The sequence below is a fragment of the Entelurus aequoreus genome, linkage group LG26 (genome assembly GCF_033978785.1).
Source record: "Entelurus aequoreus isolate RoL-2023_Sb linkage group LG26, RoL_Eaeq_v1.1, whole genome shotgun sequence".
Classification (NCBI taxonomy): Eukaryota; Metazoa; Chordata; class Actinopteri; order Syngnathiformes; family Syngnathidae; genus Entelurus; species Entelurus aequoreus.
In genome coordinates, this window is record NC_084756.1 from 17,721,732 (window position 1) to 17,739,865 (window position 18,134).

An 18,134-nucleotide genomic window follows, 5' to 3' on the forward strand; every position below is an offset into this window, starting at 1 on the left:
ATCTTGACATAATGATATGCGCTCGGCATTACATTTCTTGAAACCAGCAAACTTATACTAAAAACTAATGTATTGTTCTTAATGGAAAGGCAACCGCTTGTTACTCTCGGGGTCTCCTAGCCGCTCAGGCAAATCATATGGTCTAAAAATGCATTTTTCCATCGATAACATGACATCATCACGCCAAGTGCGTGCTCTTTCAGTCAATTAGTGCGCATATATATAGCCCGGCCTCCGGTCAAATTTTTTTTAATTGTAATTTTAAAGAATTTATCTGAATGTGCATGAATTATTTCTGTTCAAAATTGTTTCAAATGTCACATGTTAAATGTTTTTTTTTTTCATGCTTGAAATAAGAAATTATTACTTTAAAAAAGTAGTTTTATACTTGTGAGTGTTGATGACACAGCTTTGCAACAGTTGATATTCTAGTTTCAAGCATATTTTACTCAATATAGGTCATCAAATCTCAGCAACAAGCTGTAATATCTTACTGAGATCATTTAGGACCAAAACCCTTAAAACAAGTAAAAGACTCTAACATAAAATCTACTTAGTGAGAAGAATTATCTTATTAGACAGAAAATAAGCAAATATCACCCTTATTTGAGATATTTAATCTTACTTAGATTTCAGTTTTTGCAGTGTGCAGTCAGCTTTCACACTACAGCAAACAGAGCAGAGTTTGTTTTGACTGGACCTACAAATAATGGGTGTGAATGCACCCGTGAAATATTTGAGATAAACTGACCTTCCTCAGCAGAGTGGACAACAGCGATCTGGCTGAATGGACCTTGTCCCCTGCGGTTAAAAGCTTTGATCTTCACCTCAAAGGGCGTGTATGGCGTCAGGGTGACGTTGGAGTACACGTAGCGGGATGACTCCACCAAAGGAACGCGCACCTCAGTCCACAATGTCGTTTCTTCCTTCCTGAATTTCAGGATGTAACCAAAATCATCACCATTTTGGTATTCTCTGGCCATGGGCTGAAAGGTTGAGCAGAAGATGATAAATACATTAATAAAGGTTTTCATGTCACTTATCAATAAACTTTCAGGAAGACATCATGTCGAATTGTGCAGAGTAATTAGAGTAGATTTTTCTGAGCCTTTGAGGAGAGAACGAGGAAGCAGAGTAAAAAACATTTCACATTTTATTGTCATGGACAAAAAAGATACAAACCCCAAAACCAGTGAAGTTGGCACGTTGTGTATATCGTAAATAAAAACAGAATAAAATGATTTGCAAATCCTTTTCAAGCTATATTCAATTGAATAGACTGCAAAGACTGCAAAAGTGCCGACCGAGATGCTGGTGCAGTTCTACTCAGCCATCATCGAGTCCATCCTCACCTCCTCCATCACCGTGTGGTTCTCCGGCGCCACACAAGCATCGACTGCAGCGCATCGTACGTGCTGCTGAGAAGGTTATTGGCTGCAAGCTCCCATCCCTCCAGGACCTGTTCTCCTCCAGGACCAGGAGGAGTGTGGTCGGATCACAGCTGACTCTTCTCACCCTGGACACAAACTATTCTCCCCTCTCCACTCAGGCAGGAGACTACGGTCCATCCAGACCCACACCTCCCGCCACTTGAACAGTTTTTTCCCCCTCGGCCATCAGGCACTTGAACAATAAAAAGATCTGATAGCTCAGTTACAGCTCATGGTATTCTATTCTGTGTTATATGTGTTTTATGTTGCACGATTTCACCAAGTAAAACTCCTAGTTTGTGAACCTGTTCTCAAACAATGGCAATAAAAACTATTCTGATTCTGACAAGATACTTAACGTTCGAACTAGAAAACGTTGTTATTTTTTGCAAATATTAGCTCATTTGGAATTTGATGCCTGCAACATGTTTCAAAAAAGCTGGCACAAGTGGCAAAAAAGACAGAGAGTTGAGGAATGCTCATCAAACACTTATTTGGAACATCCCACAGGTGAACAGGCTAATTGGGAAACGGTGGGTGCCATGATTGGGTATAAAAGCAGCTTCCATGAAATGCTCAGTCATTCACAAACAAGGATGGGGCGAGGGTCACCACTTTGTGAACAAATGTGTGAGCAATTGTCCAACAGTTTAAGAACATTTCTCAACGAGCTATTGCAAGGAATTTAGGGATTTCACCATCTACGGTCCGTAATATCATCAAAAGGTTAAAAGAATCTGGAAAAATCACTGCACGTAAGTGATGATATCACGGACCTTCGATCCCTCAGGCGGTACTGCATCAAAAACCAACATCAGTGTGTAAAGGATATCACCACATGGGCTCAGGAACACTTCAGAAAACCACGGTCAGTAACTAGTTTGTCGCTACATCTGTAAGTGCAAGTTAAAACTCCATTTATCAACAACACCCAGAAACGCCGCCGGCTTAGCTGGGCCTGAGCTCATCTAAGATGGACTGATGCAAAGTGGAACAGTGTTCTGTGGTCTGACGAGTCCACATTTCAATTTTTTTTTGGAAACTGTGGACGTTGTGTCCTCCAGAACAAAAAGGAAAATAACCATCCGGATTGTTATAGCGCAAAGTTCAAAAGCCAGCATCTGTGATGGTATGGGGGTGTATTAGTGCCCAAGGCATGGGTAACCATTAATGCTGAAAGGTACATACAAATTTTGGAGCAACACATGTTGCCATCCAAGCAACGTTATCATGGACGCCCCTGCTTATTTCAGCAGGACAATAACTTAGCCATTAAATTCTAAGCTAATGATCATTTGCCAAAAAAAGAAAAAAAAAATTCTCAGTTGGAACATTAAATATATTGTCTTTGCAGTCTATTCAATTGAATATAAGTTGAAAAGGATTTGCAAATCATTGTATTCTGTTTTTATTTACGAATTACACAACATGCCAACTTCGCTCGTTTTGGGTTTTGTAAATTAATCATTATTCTTTGCGTCTATTGCTCATGTTTTGATGTAATTTCAAAGTCAAAAATAAGAACCTCGATTTAGGCCTTGATCATTAGAGTAACTTTAATCCTGTTAAATCCATGCTTAAATCTACTTGTAGTTTATTTTCGTGTTGATTTGTGTCCTTTTTTATGTTGTTTAAAGACGGAAATAGTTTAGGGTGATATGAAGCTGCCAATAAAGTGTATACATCTTAAACAACTCAAAACATAAACACCTTGAAGCATTCAAACAAATAAAACAACTCAACTCAACCAATATAAATAAGTCAACAAACTCAAATAACTAAAACAAAACACCATAAAAAAAGCCCTCAAAGAATTCAAACAAAAACACTTCAAATAATTCAAACATAAAATAACAAAAAGAACAATAAAAAATACCTCAAATAATTCAAACAAAAAAATTAATAATTCAAAGAATTCAAACTAAGACAAATGAAACATTTTCACAAAACAAACAACTTAAATAAGTTAAACAAAAACAAATAAAGAAACAAAAAACCCCACAACTCAAACAATAGCAAAATCAAATCATAAAACTCAAACAGCCGGAAACAAAACAAAATAACTCAAAAGACAAACAACTCATAACTAAATTTAAAAAAAAACTACTCAAATGGTTTATACTATAAAAACAACGAATTTCAAAACAAACAATAACAAAAAAAATTAAAATAACTCAAATAATTTAAACCAAAAACAAAATATTTCAAAGAATTGAAACAAGACAAGCCACACAACTCACAAAACAACTAAAAAAAAACCAAACTTAAACAATGACACAAAAATAACAATACATTTTTTTTTAAATATTTCAAACAAAAAATTTAAAGTCCCAAAAATAAAAAACAACAACAAACAAAATCAAACTGTTCAAAAATCCCAGACAAAAAAAGCAACAACATTTTAAAAACAAACAACTCCAACACGTTGTCGCGTAATATTTACTGTACAGGTGCGCTACTTACTGTCCATGTAATGATAAGTTCATTTCCATATCCTCCTCCTCCTCCCAGTCCACTTGGAGCCACTGAGGGAGCTGAAGACCAAGTGCATGACACGATGATGTACAATATAGAGTAAAAACTGTCATATATCAGGCACTTTTAATGTCAGGATGACATTTCTGTTTGAATGTGGATTTCAGACTTACAGATGGTAGTCAAATATTACATTTCCAAGAACATGAACTATTGAGCTCTTACATAACGAATATATCCTCAACCCAATACAGTAGTGAAGTTAATTAATTAACTCATATTATGTTCAATATTTGGTGAATGTTTATATTCAACATGGACAAAGCGAACCGCCAGGTTTAAGTAAATAATGGTTGAGCCCATAATAAATTATGGAGCCTTAGTTGGACATTCGCATGTGGACTGGGTTAACTCTCTCACGAGAAGAGGCAATAAATTCAGACTTCGGAATGCAAAAGTGATAGCTCTATCCTGGAGGAGAGACTCCTTGTCTATCTTCACATCAACTTTTAAGTTACAACACACAGAGGTTGTTTTCCGGTCACTTACACATAGAATCACCTCCCAGGGGGTGAACAAGGGGATGGGTCAAATGCAGAGGACAAATTTCACCACACCCTAGTGTGTGTGACAATCATTGGTACTTTAACTTGAACTTAATATCTCCTTACATGGTCAGGTTGTACTCTCCTGAATTAACACACCCAGACAGAGAAGGAGGGAATATAAGACTGTGGTTTGGCTCCTCCAAGTTAGGAGTGCCTCATTTTCTTTGACTTGACCTCCTCCAGGTACTGCATGCCCTGTATAATGACACTCGCTTATAATAAAGCAACTTTTTTTTTCAGAACAGCGGCTCAGACGTCTCTTTTTTTACCCAGCCGCACTGCCGTGTCACCCTTCTGTCCGGACGAGGATGACAATACCTGAAATACACATCAGTACAAACCCGCGTATTCACGAGTCAGCATTTGTGACTATGCAAATTTGAAGATTTTTGATAAGTTATTTTTATCTTTAGGAAAACCCACCCACTTTTCCTTTACCCGCCAAAACTAAAGTAGACCTTTTTTGTGAGCAGAAAACCCATTTCCATTACGGTTTCCTTGGTTATGATTCATAAATATGTGTTGAGAACGCATGTTAGCATAGTACATAGCTGTATTATAATACAGCTTGCCGTCGCACAGGAAGGCAAACCTCAATTTACTTCGACAATATTTCATTTGGTAATAGTAGCTTAGAAAGCACTGACCCAAACACTAAGAAAAAACAGAGGGTCATCATCTCCCACCCACTCATCTCAGTCACGGTGCGATCAACGCAAATACAAGGCATGCTGGGGAATCCCACGACAGGAAACTCCCTTTTACTTCAACATGCACAGAGAAGGAACGCCAAAAACAGGCCATGTGTCACGACCCTGCGTGACAGTTTTTAAACTCGTGTAATTTTCTCAGATCGTGGTGTTATCTCCGTTCTTGTTTTCACTTTTTTTATGTCTTTCATTTCCTGCCACCTTTCCTCTGGCCTGAGCGCTGCCTCTCTCACCTTATGGAAATCAGGAAACACCTGTTCCTGGTTACCAATCGGGTTGCTTTATATACCAGGCTGTTTTCTGGACTGGGTTCTCATAGCTTTTCTCTTTTTAGTGTTTGTTTAATGGTTAGCTTTCTGTGCACTTCCTGGCTGCACTAGCTTTTCATCAAATATACGTTTTACCTGCATTCCGCCTGCCGTCTCTGCCTGTGTGTCTTTGTCTGATTATAATTGTAATCAAAATATAATCATTCACTGATGTTGAATTTGAATAATCAGTATCAGCATTGGTATGACCAATACTGCCCCTGCAACTACTTGGTATCGGGTCCATACCCGAATTTGTAATAGCATGAATGTTACATTTCAACAGAAGTATAGATAGAAACATGTTTCAACAAAAAGTAACCAGATATTAACAGTACATGAGCAAGTAGTTGAATAATAATTTTGAGAAAGTGATACAACAGGAAATTATGTAATGTTACTGCATATGTCAGCAGCTAAATTAGGAGCCTTTGATACCCATTTTGAAATGGTTTTATTATCATTCACATAAATCATATTTTGTGTATATAATGTATATATCGTTATCGCAGGAGGCTGCAATAGTTATCGTGATGTAGATTTTAGGCCTTATTGCCCATCCATACAACAACATACTACACACCACATGTGACGACAAGGCAAAATCCCAAAACGCACAAGTGTGTGTGTGTGTGTTCTTGTATTTCTACCCTTCTTGAGACATCTACAAGGAAAAGTACCTTCCATATGAGGACCGGTGAACAAGTTAGGACATAAATCATGGTCCCAATACGGAAAACCATTGCATCTAATAGAGAATGTCTCATTTGCACCCCTGGTGGTGAAATTTTATCAAAATTAGGGTGGTTCCCGAAAAGCAAGGATTTTTCAAATTGACAGTGTGTCGGTTTTAAAAGTGCTCTCCCTCTGGTCAACATATGAAATAACAAGTGTGTGTAAAAATTCGAAGTGCTCCCCCTATGGCCAACATATGTAATAACAAGTGTGTGTAAGAAATTGAAATGCGCCCCCTTTGGCCAAAATTTGTCAAAAAAAATAAATAAATATGTATGTAGAGACATACTGTAACAACTTGAAGTAAATAATGAAAATTAAAAACCATCCATCAATCCATTTTCTACCGCTTGTCCCTTTTGGGGTCGCGGGGGGTGCTGGAGCCTATCTCAGCTGCATTCGGGCAGAAGGCGGGGTACACCCTGGACAAGTCGTCACCTCATCGCAGGGCCAACACAGATAGACAGACAACATTCACACTCACATTCACACACTGGGGCCAATTTAGTGTTGCCAATCAACCTATCCCCAGGTGCATAGTGACAGCAATTTGGGTAGCTAACGTTGTCTATTACTGAGTGTATATTCCATCAAAACTACAACAAAACTGCAAATTGTTAGAAAGTTCCCTAGGACTGCTTTTATGTAGGTGCATGTGCTCCCTGCATGTACGTGTAAACAAGATAGCAGTGAGTATCCTGCACCCTTAAACTAATTCATCGGGCCAACAAGCAATTTTTTTCAACATACAATTTTCCGGAGGAAGCCGGAAAAAATTTAATAAAAATACATTAACTAAAAGCAGTCTTTTTCTCACAATGTGTCGACTTTTTTCTTATAAAATTGGGAACAATTTCTCATATTCTTTCTGTATCTGTAATATTGCAAAATGTTCTCGTAAAATTATTACTTTTTTATGTAAAATTACTTTTTAATGCAAAAGGGTGACATTTGCCATATAAAATGCTGACTTTTATCCCAATATTGCCAATGTTTTGGTTGTTCTTGTAAATTAATGACATTGTTTGAGTAAAATTATGACTTTTGTCATCATTTTGCTGTCATGGCGTGGACTATTTCGCAAATTACTGCGTGGATTGTTTTCCCGGGAAGCAAACGGACAGGATCGGACAAGGCTTTCAGGTAAATACATGATTTAGTTTTAACTCAAAAGCTACAAAAGGGTACAAACAAAAGGCGCTCACAGCAGAGGCACAAAACTTAACGCATGGAACAAAACTAACACTAAGGCAGAACTATGGACATGAAACAATAAAACACTTACTGTAGAAAGGAGCATGAAAAGAGCAGCATGAACTATGGCATGGATAATCAACATGAACTATGGCAAAATCAGAGTAGCACATAGCAAAAACAGAGTATGATAATGTCAAGAGTATCAAGAGTAATGTCGCCAGGCTGACTACCTGGCAACTACAGGCTTACATAGTCTCTTCCTTAATAGTGACAGGTGCGTGAGTCCAAATGAGTCAGGTGAAACCAATGAGTCGTCATGGTGACAAAACAAACCAGGAAGCGCAAACAGGAACTAAAAGAGTCCGAAAACCAACAGAACATAACCAAACAAAACATGACCGCAGAACATGACATTTGCCGGGTAAAATTTCCGATTATTATTATAATATTGCCAACATTTTAAAGTTTTCTTATAAAATTGTGACTTTTGTCGAGTGAAATTACGACTTCATAAAATTAATAATAATAATAATAATAATGGATTAGATTTATATCGCGCTTTTTCTATTGTTAGATACTCAAAGCGCTCACAGAGAAGTGGGAACCCATCATTCATTCACACCTGGTGGTGGTAAGCTACATTTGTAGCCACAGCTGCCCTGGGGTAGACTGACGGAAGCGAGGCTGCCAGTTTGCGCCTACGGCCCCTCCGACCACCACCTACCATTCATTCATCATTCATTTCACCGGTGTGAGCGGCACCGGGGGCAAAGGGTGAAGTGTCCTGCCCAAGGACACAACGGCAGCAATTTCTTTTTTGGATGGTAAGAGGCGGGGAGCGAACCCGCAACCCTCAGGTATCTGGCACGGTTGCTCTACCCACTACGCCACGCCAACATTTTAAGCTTTTCTTGTAAAATTGCGACTGTTATTGAGTAAAATTGCAACTTTTATCATAATATTGCACAAACGTTCAGTTTTTCTTCAAAAATGTTGACTTGCATTGAGTAAAATTACGACTTTTATTATAATCTGCCAAAATTATAAGTTTTTCTTGTGAAATTACATCTTATTTTTCACAACAAGCTTTTTTTGATATATTTGCATCGTATGTACAGTATATATTATTAATGTTGTAAATACAAATCTCTATATAGCTAGAAAGGGTGATCCTACAGAGGAAGGCATTTTTCGGAGGTCTCAAGAAGGTAACAAATACAATAACGTTTTGGTGTGTGTGTGTGTGTGTGTGTGTGTGCGTGTGTGTGCATGCGTGCACATGTCTTTACCTGACTGCTGTGTGCGAATGGTTTGTGAGGGCATGCTTGGCTCTCCACTGCCCAGGATGTTGCTGGCGATGACCTGGAATTCATAATCCATCCAAGGTAACAACCCGACCACACTAGCAGACTCTGCATTTCCTTCTATATTCACTGGATCTGAATTCAAACGATAATAATCATAATAAATAAAATACAAGTGTTTATGTATCAGTTAACAAATCCCTAAAGTCATTGGCATCAAACAAATTCAGCATGAGGGTTGTTGATTTTTGAGATGTATGTTAAAATGTATTGGTCCTCACAGAAACATTTTTACAACAATAGATTGACAGCGGATTTCACACACCCGTCCTCATCTGCTTCCACTGTGTTGAGAGAGAAGATCGTCCTAAGATCACATAGTTGCCGATAGGACTGTGGTTGTCATAACCACGACTCCACGTCAGTTCCACTGATGTCTCTGCAACATTCCTTACCAGTAAACCTCCAGGAGGTCCTGGGGGGCCTGGACACAACAAGAAACGTACTTACTGTCTACAAAGTAACTTTTCTAATAAAGTCTACACATCTCTAATCTTATATATAGTCGTGGTCAAAAGTCTACATACACTTGTAAAGAACATAATGTCATGGCTGTCTTGAGTTTCCAATAATTTCTACAACTCTTATTTGTTTGTGATAGAGTGATTGGAGCACATACTTTGTTGGTCACAAAAAACATTCATGAAATTGGTTCTTTTCTGAATGTATTATGGGTCTACTGAAAATGTGAGCAAATCTGCTGGGTCAAAAGTATACATACAGCAATGTAAATATTTGGTTACATGTCCCTTGGCAAGTTTCACTGCAATAAGGCGCTTTTGGTAGCCATCCACAAGCTTCTGGCACATTTGAAAGTCAAAAAGACGACAACTGGCCAGAGTGTGCATAGAAGTTGTGAGGTGGCAATTAAAGTGTCTGGTTAAATTGACTTGAATTGGTGTATCTGGACAATGCAAATACATATGGGCGTGAGTGGAAAAAATCAAAAATCAAAATAAATTAAATCTTCTACCTCAATTTCGGTTTATGCACGATTATTCTAATCCCAACTATTGCTCTACCTATTGGTCTACGACATACTTATTGCACCAGAGTGTGTCTAAACAACTAAGGCAGAAACAGCTCACATTGACTGTTGGCTTGGTGTTTCAGTTTTCTTTCATGTTTCTGTGGTTTTTCTTTTGCTCTGGCTCTTGACGGAGGCGGTCGCACTCCCTCCCTCTCTGTATCTCCCCTGCCTGCTTCTTTGTCCTGTCTTAACTTTAAGAGCCTTTCTTTCAGCACTGTTCTCTGAAATATAAACATGGATATGAGAAACTGGACCCTCAACTCAATTGACAAGATTTTCTCAAAAAGAAGCAAAGGTTCAGAGGAACAGTAAATTTGCTGCCGGATACATAAAGGGACTCGTGGGAGAAATGGCGAGTAATGTGCCTGTCAATTCTTTCCGTTGAGGACGTGGAAGATATCTATCTATTTGGAACTGTGATATGTGCATTACTTTTGTGTATCGACTAATTCAAAAGACAATGGCAGCCGTTCCAGGAGCCAAAGACTGTCCACAGCTCTACCTATTCCGTCCATCACGACGGGCAAACAGACTGCATCGATCTCAATTTAATCACAAACTGGATTAACTGGATCTTGCAGAGGCTTTCTGAAATGCAAAGATTGATCAACTTGAGGAACAGAATTGTCAATTAAGATCAGACAAACCATTGGAATGTGTCCAATTCGACTCCATCTGCAAATGGCCTTGGCCAGGCCGTGCATAAACATCGCAGTGAGTCTTGCACAGGGATAGTCTGCACCATCCTCTCCTCTTCAAGAACAGCTGGGACTGACTCCAGGTTTATAGACATAACACACTAATGGACTGCCATACAACCTTGCAGTGTAAAGATTGACTTCAAACTGGAAGCGACCACCCCCGTTGCAAGTCTTGTATTTTCTGTGTGTCAAAACATGTGTTTATATGTGCTAATGTGGCTAGAGGTTTTTTCTGCCCCAAACTAAGCCCCCCTATATAAGCTTAGTCTGGGATTGACTTAATTGGTTGGTTAAAAGCTCTCAATGTCGGTTTTGCAAATTTTTTGAGAATGGTCCAGCCCTATTACATATCCTCCATTTTCTGCTACATTTTGTGATTCCAAACTTACCTCGTACTACTAGCTTGGCTGTTACTGAAGCACTGTCCACCACCGTCTGAGCGCTACAGGTGTAAGTACCTGCCTGACTCAGCTGAGCATTGACAATAAGAAGGTCACCAATGGTTTCCTTCTACAAAAGTGCAGGAATGAAGTAAAACAAAGCAAAGCTGTGTTACATCAACAAAGACATTTCATTTCAAAATCATTGTAAATTTACATTTGTACCTGATCGACAGCAATTCAGTTTATCTTCAAATACATGATGAAGTGTATTTCAAGGGGGACCTAACGTTATTCAAAACAAATGACTATGTTTTTTTATATGCAAAATAATTACAAATAAAATAGTTGAGGTTTAGAACCACTTTGGTTGTACACAACACAAACTATGACTAACATAACTGTTTTTATCACACATTCAATCAATCGCAACAGGACTGTTCAGTTTGTCTTTGAGGACTTACATTGGGCAGTCTAGCTCAGGAGTGCCCATTAGGTCGATCACGAGCTACCGGTCGATGGCGGAGGGTGTGTCAGTCGATCGCCAGCCAGGTATTAAAAAAATAGTCCTAAAAATTAGCGGTCATAAATATTCACTGTGAAATCACTTTTGTCACTTGATTGACATTCACGGCACCCGAGGGTCTTCTGAGAAGACTCTGGCTGCTGCGAGCTCATTATTAAGAAAAAATGACCGACAGGAAGGCGAGAAACACTTTTTATTTCATCAGACTCTCCGCCGTACATGCCGTCAAAACTCTAAAGACGGACTGCACAGTTCCTGTCTTCACAATAAAAGCGCTGCTTCATCCTGCCTGCGCTAACAAAATAAGTCTCAGAAAACAAGCGTGCACAAGCTAGCAAGCTACGGATTTTGCCGCCAATGTATTTCTTGTAAAGTGTATAAAAAGGAGTATGGAAGCTGGACAAATAAGATGACAAAAACCAACCACTTTCATGTGGTTTCGGACAGAAAGGAGGACTTTTTTTCTCCTGCATTAGAAAATGTGGACGTTATCAGCACTACTGTCTGATTCCAATCAATGCAAGTCATCAGAATCAGGTAATACACCAACTTATATTCTTGTCTTCATGAAAGAAAGGAATCTATGTGTTAAACATGCTTGTATTATCATTAAACACCTTTAACTTGTTAACAAAAACGTCTCATTCATAAATAAATAAATATAAATTATATACAGTATATGAATGAGGTAGATCCCCTCGACTTGGTCAATTGAAAAGAAGCTCGCCTGCAGAAAAAATGTGAGCACCCCTGGTCTAGCCTAAATCTGACTAATCTTAGTCTCGACTAGATCTGGCCAATCTAAGTCTGAGCATAAACTGATGAAGCCAGCTCGGATAAGAGGTGAAACGTCTTCTAAGACAAACGGATTAGTCCATTTGTGATTGATTGAATGTCCTGAGAATACAATGACCATATATAGATATATCCTGTCTCAGTGGCAGAAAGTTTGTTTTCATTGCGTTCCTTCTCTATGTCTTCTTCCACGACAACTAGTCCTCGCCTGTTCTGAGTTGTATTTATTGTAACCTTTTTTTGTTCTTTGCCACTCCTGCCTTCTCTGTTCTACCATCACACATGCTGATCTTTCATTGACACTCAACCCAGAAAACCACATACTCCACCAAATAATCAGTAAAACATTACAGTCACCACTCGTGCTCTGAATTTTGCAGCTTCACTCTATCATGGTTGTATTTTTCGTAAAGCAAATTTTATGTATTTTTATGTGTGTTATAGTACAGTATTTGTCTCATTTTCTATTATGTTGTGGTGCTGACAATAGATATCCACCAAGGAGGACTTCTGTTTTTGAGTTAAAGGAAACTTGCGTTTCCATGCCAATGTATCCATTGTTTAAGTGTCTGTTTTTGGTGGTGAGTAAAACTGTTACATTTTTTACTACTGCCTCATCAATAACACATTTCCACATTGGTGAGCTTTTTGACGCGAGCGATATTAAAAGAGATGATGTGAGACTTACCAGTACTGGGGCGCTACTTAATGCTAACAACAATGCTATCAGCAGTTGTCCAGGCAGTGCTAAGTGGAGATGAACTCTGTTGATGCACTTTATCTTCAACATTATCAGCTCCAGGTGACATTGGTGAGTCTTTAGCTTAAGCGATGTGGAATGACAACATTGGAGACACAATGCCAACAACACGGAATTCTAACAACACAGCTAATGGCTGAAGTTGACCAACAACTTATGCCCTCGTTGGAATTACCCAGGATGTGATTAAGTATTTCCACGTCGTGGTCGTGTTTTAGTGGCTCGGCTACTGGTGTGTACTGCAATCTACAGTACAACACACTAACGGTTACTTTTAAATGACTACCGTAATTTCCGGACTATAAGCCGCACCTGACTATAAGCCGCACCAGCTAAATTTAGGGGAAAATACAGATTGCTCCATATATAAGCCGCACCCGACTATAAGCCGCAGGGTTTTGATGTGTAATTACCGTAGTATATAGGGGTTCCTGGTACCACGGAGGGGATTGTCGGGACAGAGATGACTGTTTGGGAACGCAAAGCGTCCCATTTATTAACTATAAATCTTTCAATCATTCAATCAAACTTTCACATCTTTGACATGGCGAACAGCATTCGTGCAGAGTACAAATAATACAACGGTGCAAAGTAATACAAAGTGCTCGCATGTACGTTATCAAAATAACCAGCCTACCGGTATATGAAAAGTCAGTCTTTAATCATTGTGTCATCGTCTTCCTCCTGCGTACTAAAACCACCGAAATCCTCTTCGTCGGTGTCGGAGAAGAACAGGCCGTAAATAAGCCGCACCCTTGTATAAGCCGCAGGGACCAGAACGAGGGGAAAAAGTAGCGGCTTATAGTCCGGAAATTACGGTATATGGGTGTTATTTCATATTTAGAAGGATATAACTATGTTGAAAAAAAAAAATTATTTAGAAGGTTGTAAACCGTTTTGTATACTCGAAAATATTAGATTTATTGATAATGATCGGACTTTTCGTAAATTTGTTTGCCACGGTCAGGCCTGCAACCAACCACGATAAGCGAGGGTCGACTGTTCTAATTATGTTTGTTATATTAATGGACGGCGGAAAAGATCATCAGGACTCCTCTTCAGACTCCTCCCACCCCCACCAAGGACTGTTTTCACTTCTGGACTCTAGAAAGAGGTTCCGCAGCCTCCGAAGCAGAACCTCCAGGTTCTCTAACAGCTTCTTCCCTCAAGCCGTAAGACTCTTGAACGCATCATAATTAAATTATCCCCTCAACTCCCCCCAAAATGGATTAACTTGCTGGAATAAAAAAGACAATATAACATACATCCATAAGCGTGGACGCATGTGAAAAAGTGCAATATATTTATCTGTACAGTAATCTATTTATTTACGGTATTTATACATATTTATTTATGTTATACACTACCATTCAAAAGTTTGGGGTCACCCAAACAATTTTGTGGACTAGCCTTCATTTCTAAGAACAAGAATAGACTGTTGAGTTTCAGATGAAAGTTCTCTTTTTCTGGCCATTTTGAGCGTTTAATTGACCCCACAAATGTGATGCTCCAGAAACTCAATCTGCTCAAAGGAAGGTCAGTTTTGTAGCTTCTGTAACGAGCTAAACGGTTTTCAGATGTGTGATTGCACAAGGGTTTTCTAATCATCAATTAGCATTCTGAGCCAATGAGCAAACCATTGTACCATTAGAACACTGGAGTGATAGTTGCTGGAAATGGGCCTCTATACACCTATGTAGATATTGCACCAAAAACCAGACATTTGCATCTAGTATAGTCATTTACCATATTAGCAATGTATAGAGTGTATTTCTTTAAAGTTAAGACTAGTTTAAAGTTATCTTCATTGAAAAGTACAGTGCTTTTCCTTAAAAAATAAGGACATTTCAATGTGACCCCAAACTTTTGAACGGTAGTGTATATATATTTATATATTATTTATATATATTTATTTATATATACATGCACCTTATTGCTTTTTTATCCTGCACTACCATGAGCTTATGTAACGAAATTTCGTTCTTATCTGTGCTGTAAAGTTCAAATTTGAATGACAATAAAAAGGAAGTCTAAGTCTAAGTCTAATGCACTTTGTGAATTAGGGTTTCAAAATAATGCTGCTGCAAGTCTCTTGCAATCTGTCATGCACTTACGCCCTCCACTCGATGGTAGGGTCCAGTCGATTCCTCCAGGTCGAGTAGAGCCCCGTTGAGGGCCCAGGTGAAGGTCAGATCCATGGTAGGATCATGGGAGGCGTGACACTGCAGAGTTACATTCTCGCCCTGATTGATGTCAGCGTTGGAGGGAGCCAGTGTGATCTTGGTGGCGTCTGTTTGGGCAACATCACAAGTAACACTTATAGCGCTGAAGGAGACGAATAAAACAAACTTCAAGCGCGTAAAAAAACCCTTAAACGCAAATGGGGGAATAATTAATAATTGTGATAATAATCGTTATTTTAATATTGTAAAATATATATATTTTTTGGGCATAATTTGCAGTCCTACTTCAAATATGTTGTATTGTCAATTCCTTCAAACATGCAAGACATAATCCACCTCTGCCTACAGGCAGACCTGCTCGCACCCTTATTGTCTTTCTCCGGGGTTCATTTAGGAAAAAAAAAATTCTGTTGTTACCCCTCTGTGTCTCCTGTGGCCGTTCTTACCACCACTCCCTTTTGTTACCATTTTTGCTGGTTTTAAACCGTCTGGCTTGCTTTTGGTTGGTGGACATTTTCTATTCATTATGCTTTCTTTCAGACTTTGTCTGCTTTTGTGGCTTTTAGTTTGACTTTTGCACAAGCTTCTTGCTACTCTTCTTGTTCAAATGAGCCTTGAATATACAGTATCATAATGATTTGGACTCCATGGGGGCCTGTGATGATGTTCCTCTTATAAATGTTACAATGGTATGTCTATGTGTCAAATCATAAAGGTAATGCATTCGGGCATGAACTTGAACGCAGTTTTGAATGCCAGCCTACTCCCTCTCTGCTGAGCAGACTCTGCAGCGTCACATGTCATTCCTTCTCATTTCATGCTGTACTGCCTGCTCTGATTGCTACTAAATAAGTACTTCCGTGTTTATTTGTAAGGATATTTTACACATGACTGGATCAGTATGAAGATTGATGAGTATTATGTTCATCTAATCTTGGCATGCGTACAATAACACCGACATGCGACATGCAGTGACATAAATGCTGGTAAAAGCAATTTTTTTCCTAATATGCGGCACCAGGTGTACCTATTGTTTTGACTGATGAATCTATATAATGTTATTTGCAAGCTGAAGAGAACGTCTCCACACACAAACTGCAGACTGACTCAAGAGAGGGTTATAAATATGACTGAGGAGCAAAATTTACCCCAAAGCATATCCAATACGGCAGCACGGTGGAAGAGGGGTTAGTGCGTCTGCCTCACAATACGAAGGTCCTGAGTAGTCGTGAGTTCAATCCCGGCCTCTGGATCTTTCTGTGTGGAGTTTGCATGTTCTCCCCGTGACTGCGTGGGTTCCCTCCGGGTACTCCGGCTTCCTCCCACCTCCAAAGACATGCACCTGGGGATAGGTTGATTGGCAACACTAAATTGGCCCTAGTGTGTGAATGTGAGTGTGAATGTTGTCTGTCTATCTGTGTTGGCCCTGCGATGAGGTGGCGACTTGTCCAGGGTGTACCCCGCCTTCCGCCTGATTGTAGCTGAGATAGGCTCCGGCGCCCCCCGCGACCCCGAAGGGAATAAGCGGTAGAAAATGGATGGATGGATGGGCATATCCAATACATTTTATCTAGACCACCAGCCTTTCTGGGTGTTGTTGGTAAATGGATTTGGCTTTGCATAGTAGAGTTTTAACTTGCACTTACAGATGTAGCAACAAACTGTAGTTACTAACAGTGGTTTTCTGAAGTGTTCTTGAGCCCATGTGTTGATATCCTTTACACACTGATGTCGGTTTTTGAAGCAGTAGCGCCTGAGGGATTGAAGGTTCGTAATATCATCGCTTACGTAAAGTGATTTCTCCAGATTCTCTGAACCTTTTGATGATATTACGGACCGTAGATGGTGAAATCCCTAAATTCCTTGCAATAGCTCGTTGAGAAATGTTTTTAAACTGTTGGACAATTTGCTCACACATTTGTTCACAAATTGGTGACCCTCGACCCATACTTGTTTGTAAATGATTAAGCATTTTATGTAAACTGCTTTTATACCCAATCATGGCACGCACCTATTCCCAATTAGCCTGTTCACCTGTGGGATGTTCTAAATAAGTGTTTCATGAGCATTCCTCAACTTTCTCAGTCTTTTTTGCCACTTGTGCCAGCTTTTTTGAAACATGTTGCAGGCATCCAATTCCAAATGAGCTAATATTTGCAAAAAATATCAACGTTTTCCAGTTCGAACGTTAAGTATCTTGTCTTTGCAGTTTATTCAATTGAATATAAGTTGAAAAGGATTTGCAAATCATTGTATTCTATTTTTATTTACCATTTACACAACATGCCAACTTCACTTGTGTTGGGTTTTGTAAATTAAGATTACTCTTTAATAAAGACCTGGTTATTTTTCATCACCCCAGTGCCTGGCATTCTGGGTTCCAACTTACACACCACGCACCAGTACCAATCATTTTACCAGCTACTTCTTCTGCCAACATGGCGATGAAACAAAATAGTCACGTGACATACGAATTTCACGCCAAAACCAACCTAGATCAGTATTAAGATGGATGAGCCGCTAAATCCAAAAACGTGCAATTGCAACGTTACAATTTGGTTTGAGAAAACAAAGGAAAAAGGTAGGACAAAGTATTATGTTCATCTAACCTTGGCATTCCTACAATAACACCAACATGCGACATGCAGTGACATAAATGCTGGTAAAAGCAATTTTTTTTTAATGCGGCACCAGATGCACCTAATGTTTCGACTGGTGAATCTATATAATTTTTATGAAATTTATTTTCAACTGTGTCTGAAAAAAAAATAGCGATCACAAGGAAGTGTTTTAAATGTAGATTACGGTTTAAAAAAGACCTTTTTCGTCACGCCAGTGCCTGGCATCCTGGGTTCCAACTTACACACTACGCACCAGTACCAATCATTTTACCTGCTACTTCTTATGCCAACATGGTAATGAAACAAAATAG

General features: G+C 39.1%; 1 protein-coding gene across 1 annotated transcript in view; it reads right to left on the reverse strand.

Moving 5' to 3' along the window:
* Positions 1-659: 659 nt before the first annotated feature.
* The window catches only part of LOC133643133 (contactin-2-like), a 54,150-nt gene continuing 36,675 nt past the window's right edge, over positions 660-18,134 (reverse strand). Inside the window, exons 13-19 of the mRNA XM_062037542.1 lie at positions 15,134-15,309; positions 10,948-11,068; positions 9,093-9,251; positions 8,753-8,902; positions 3,894-3,964; positions 752-986; positions 660-664 (exon numbers count right to left, since the gene is read on the reverse strand). Coding sequence (XP_061893526.1) covers positions 660-664; positions 752-986; positions 3,894-3,964; positions 8,753-8,902; positions 9,093-9,251; positions 10,948-11,068; positions 15,134-15,309 — 917 coding nt within the window. The remainder of the gene's footprint in view (positions 665-751; positions 987-3,893; positions 3,965-8,752; positions 8,903-9,092; positions 9,252-10,947; positions 11,069-15,133; positions 15,310-18,134) is intronic.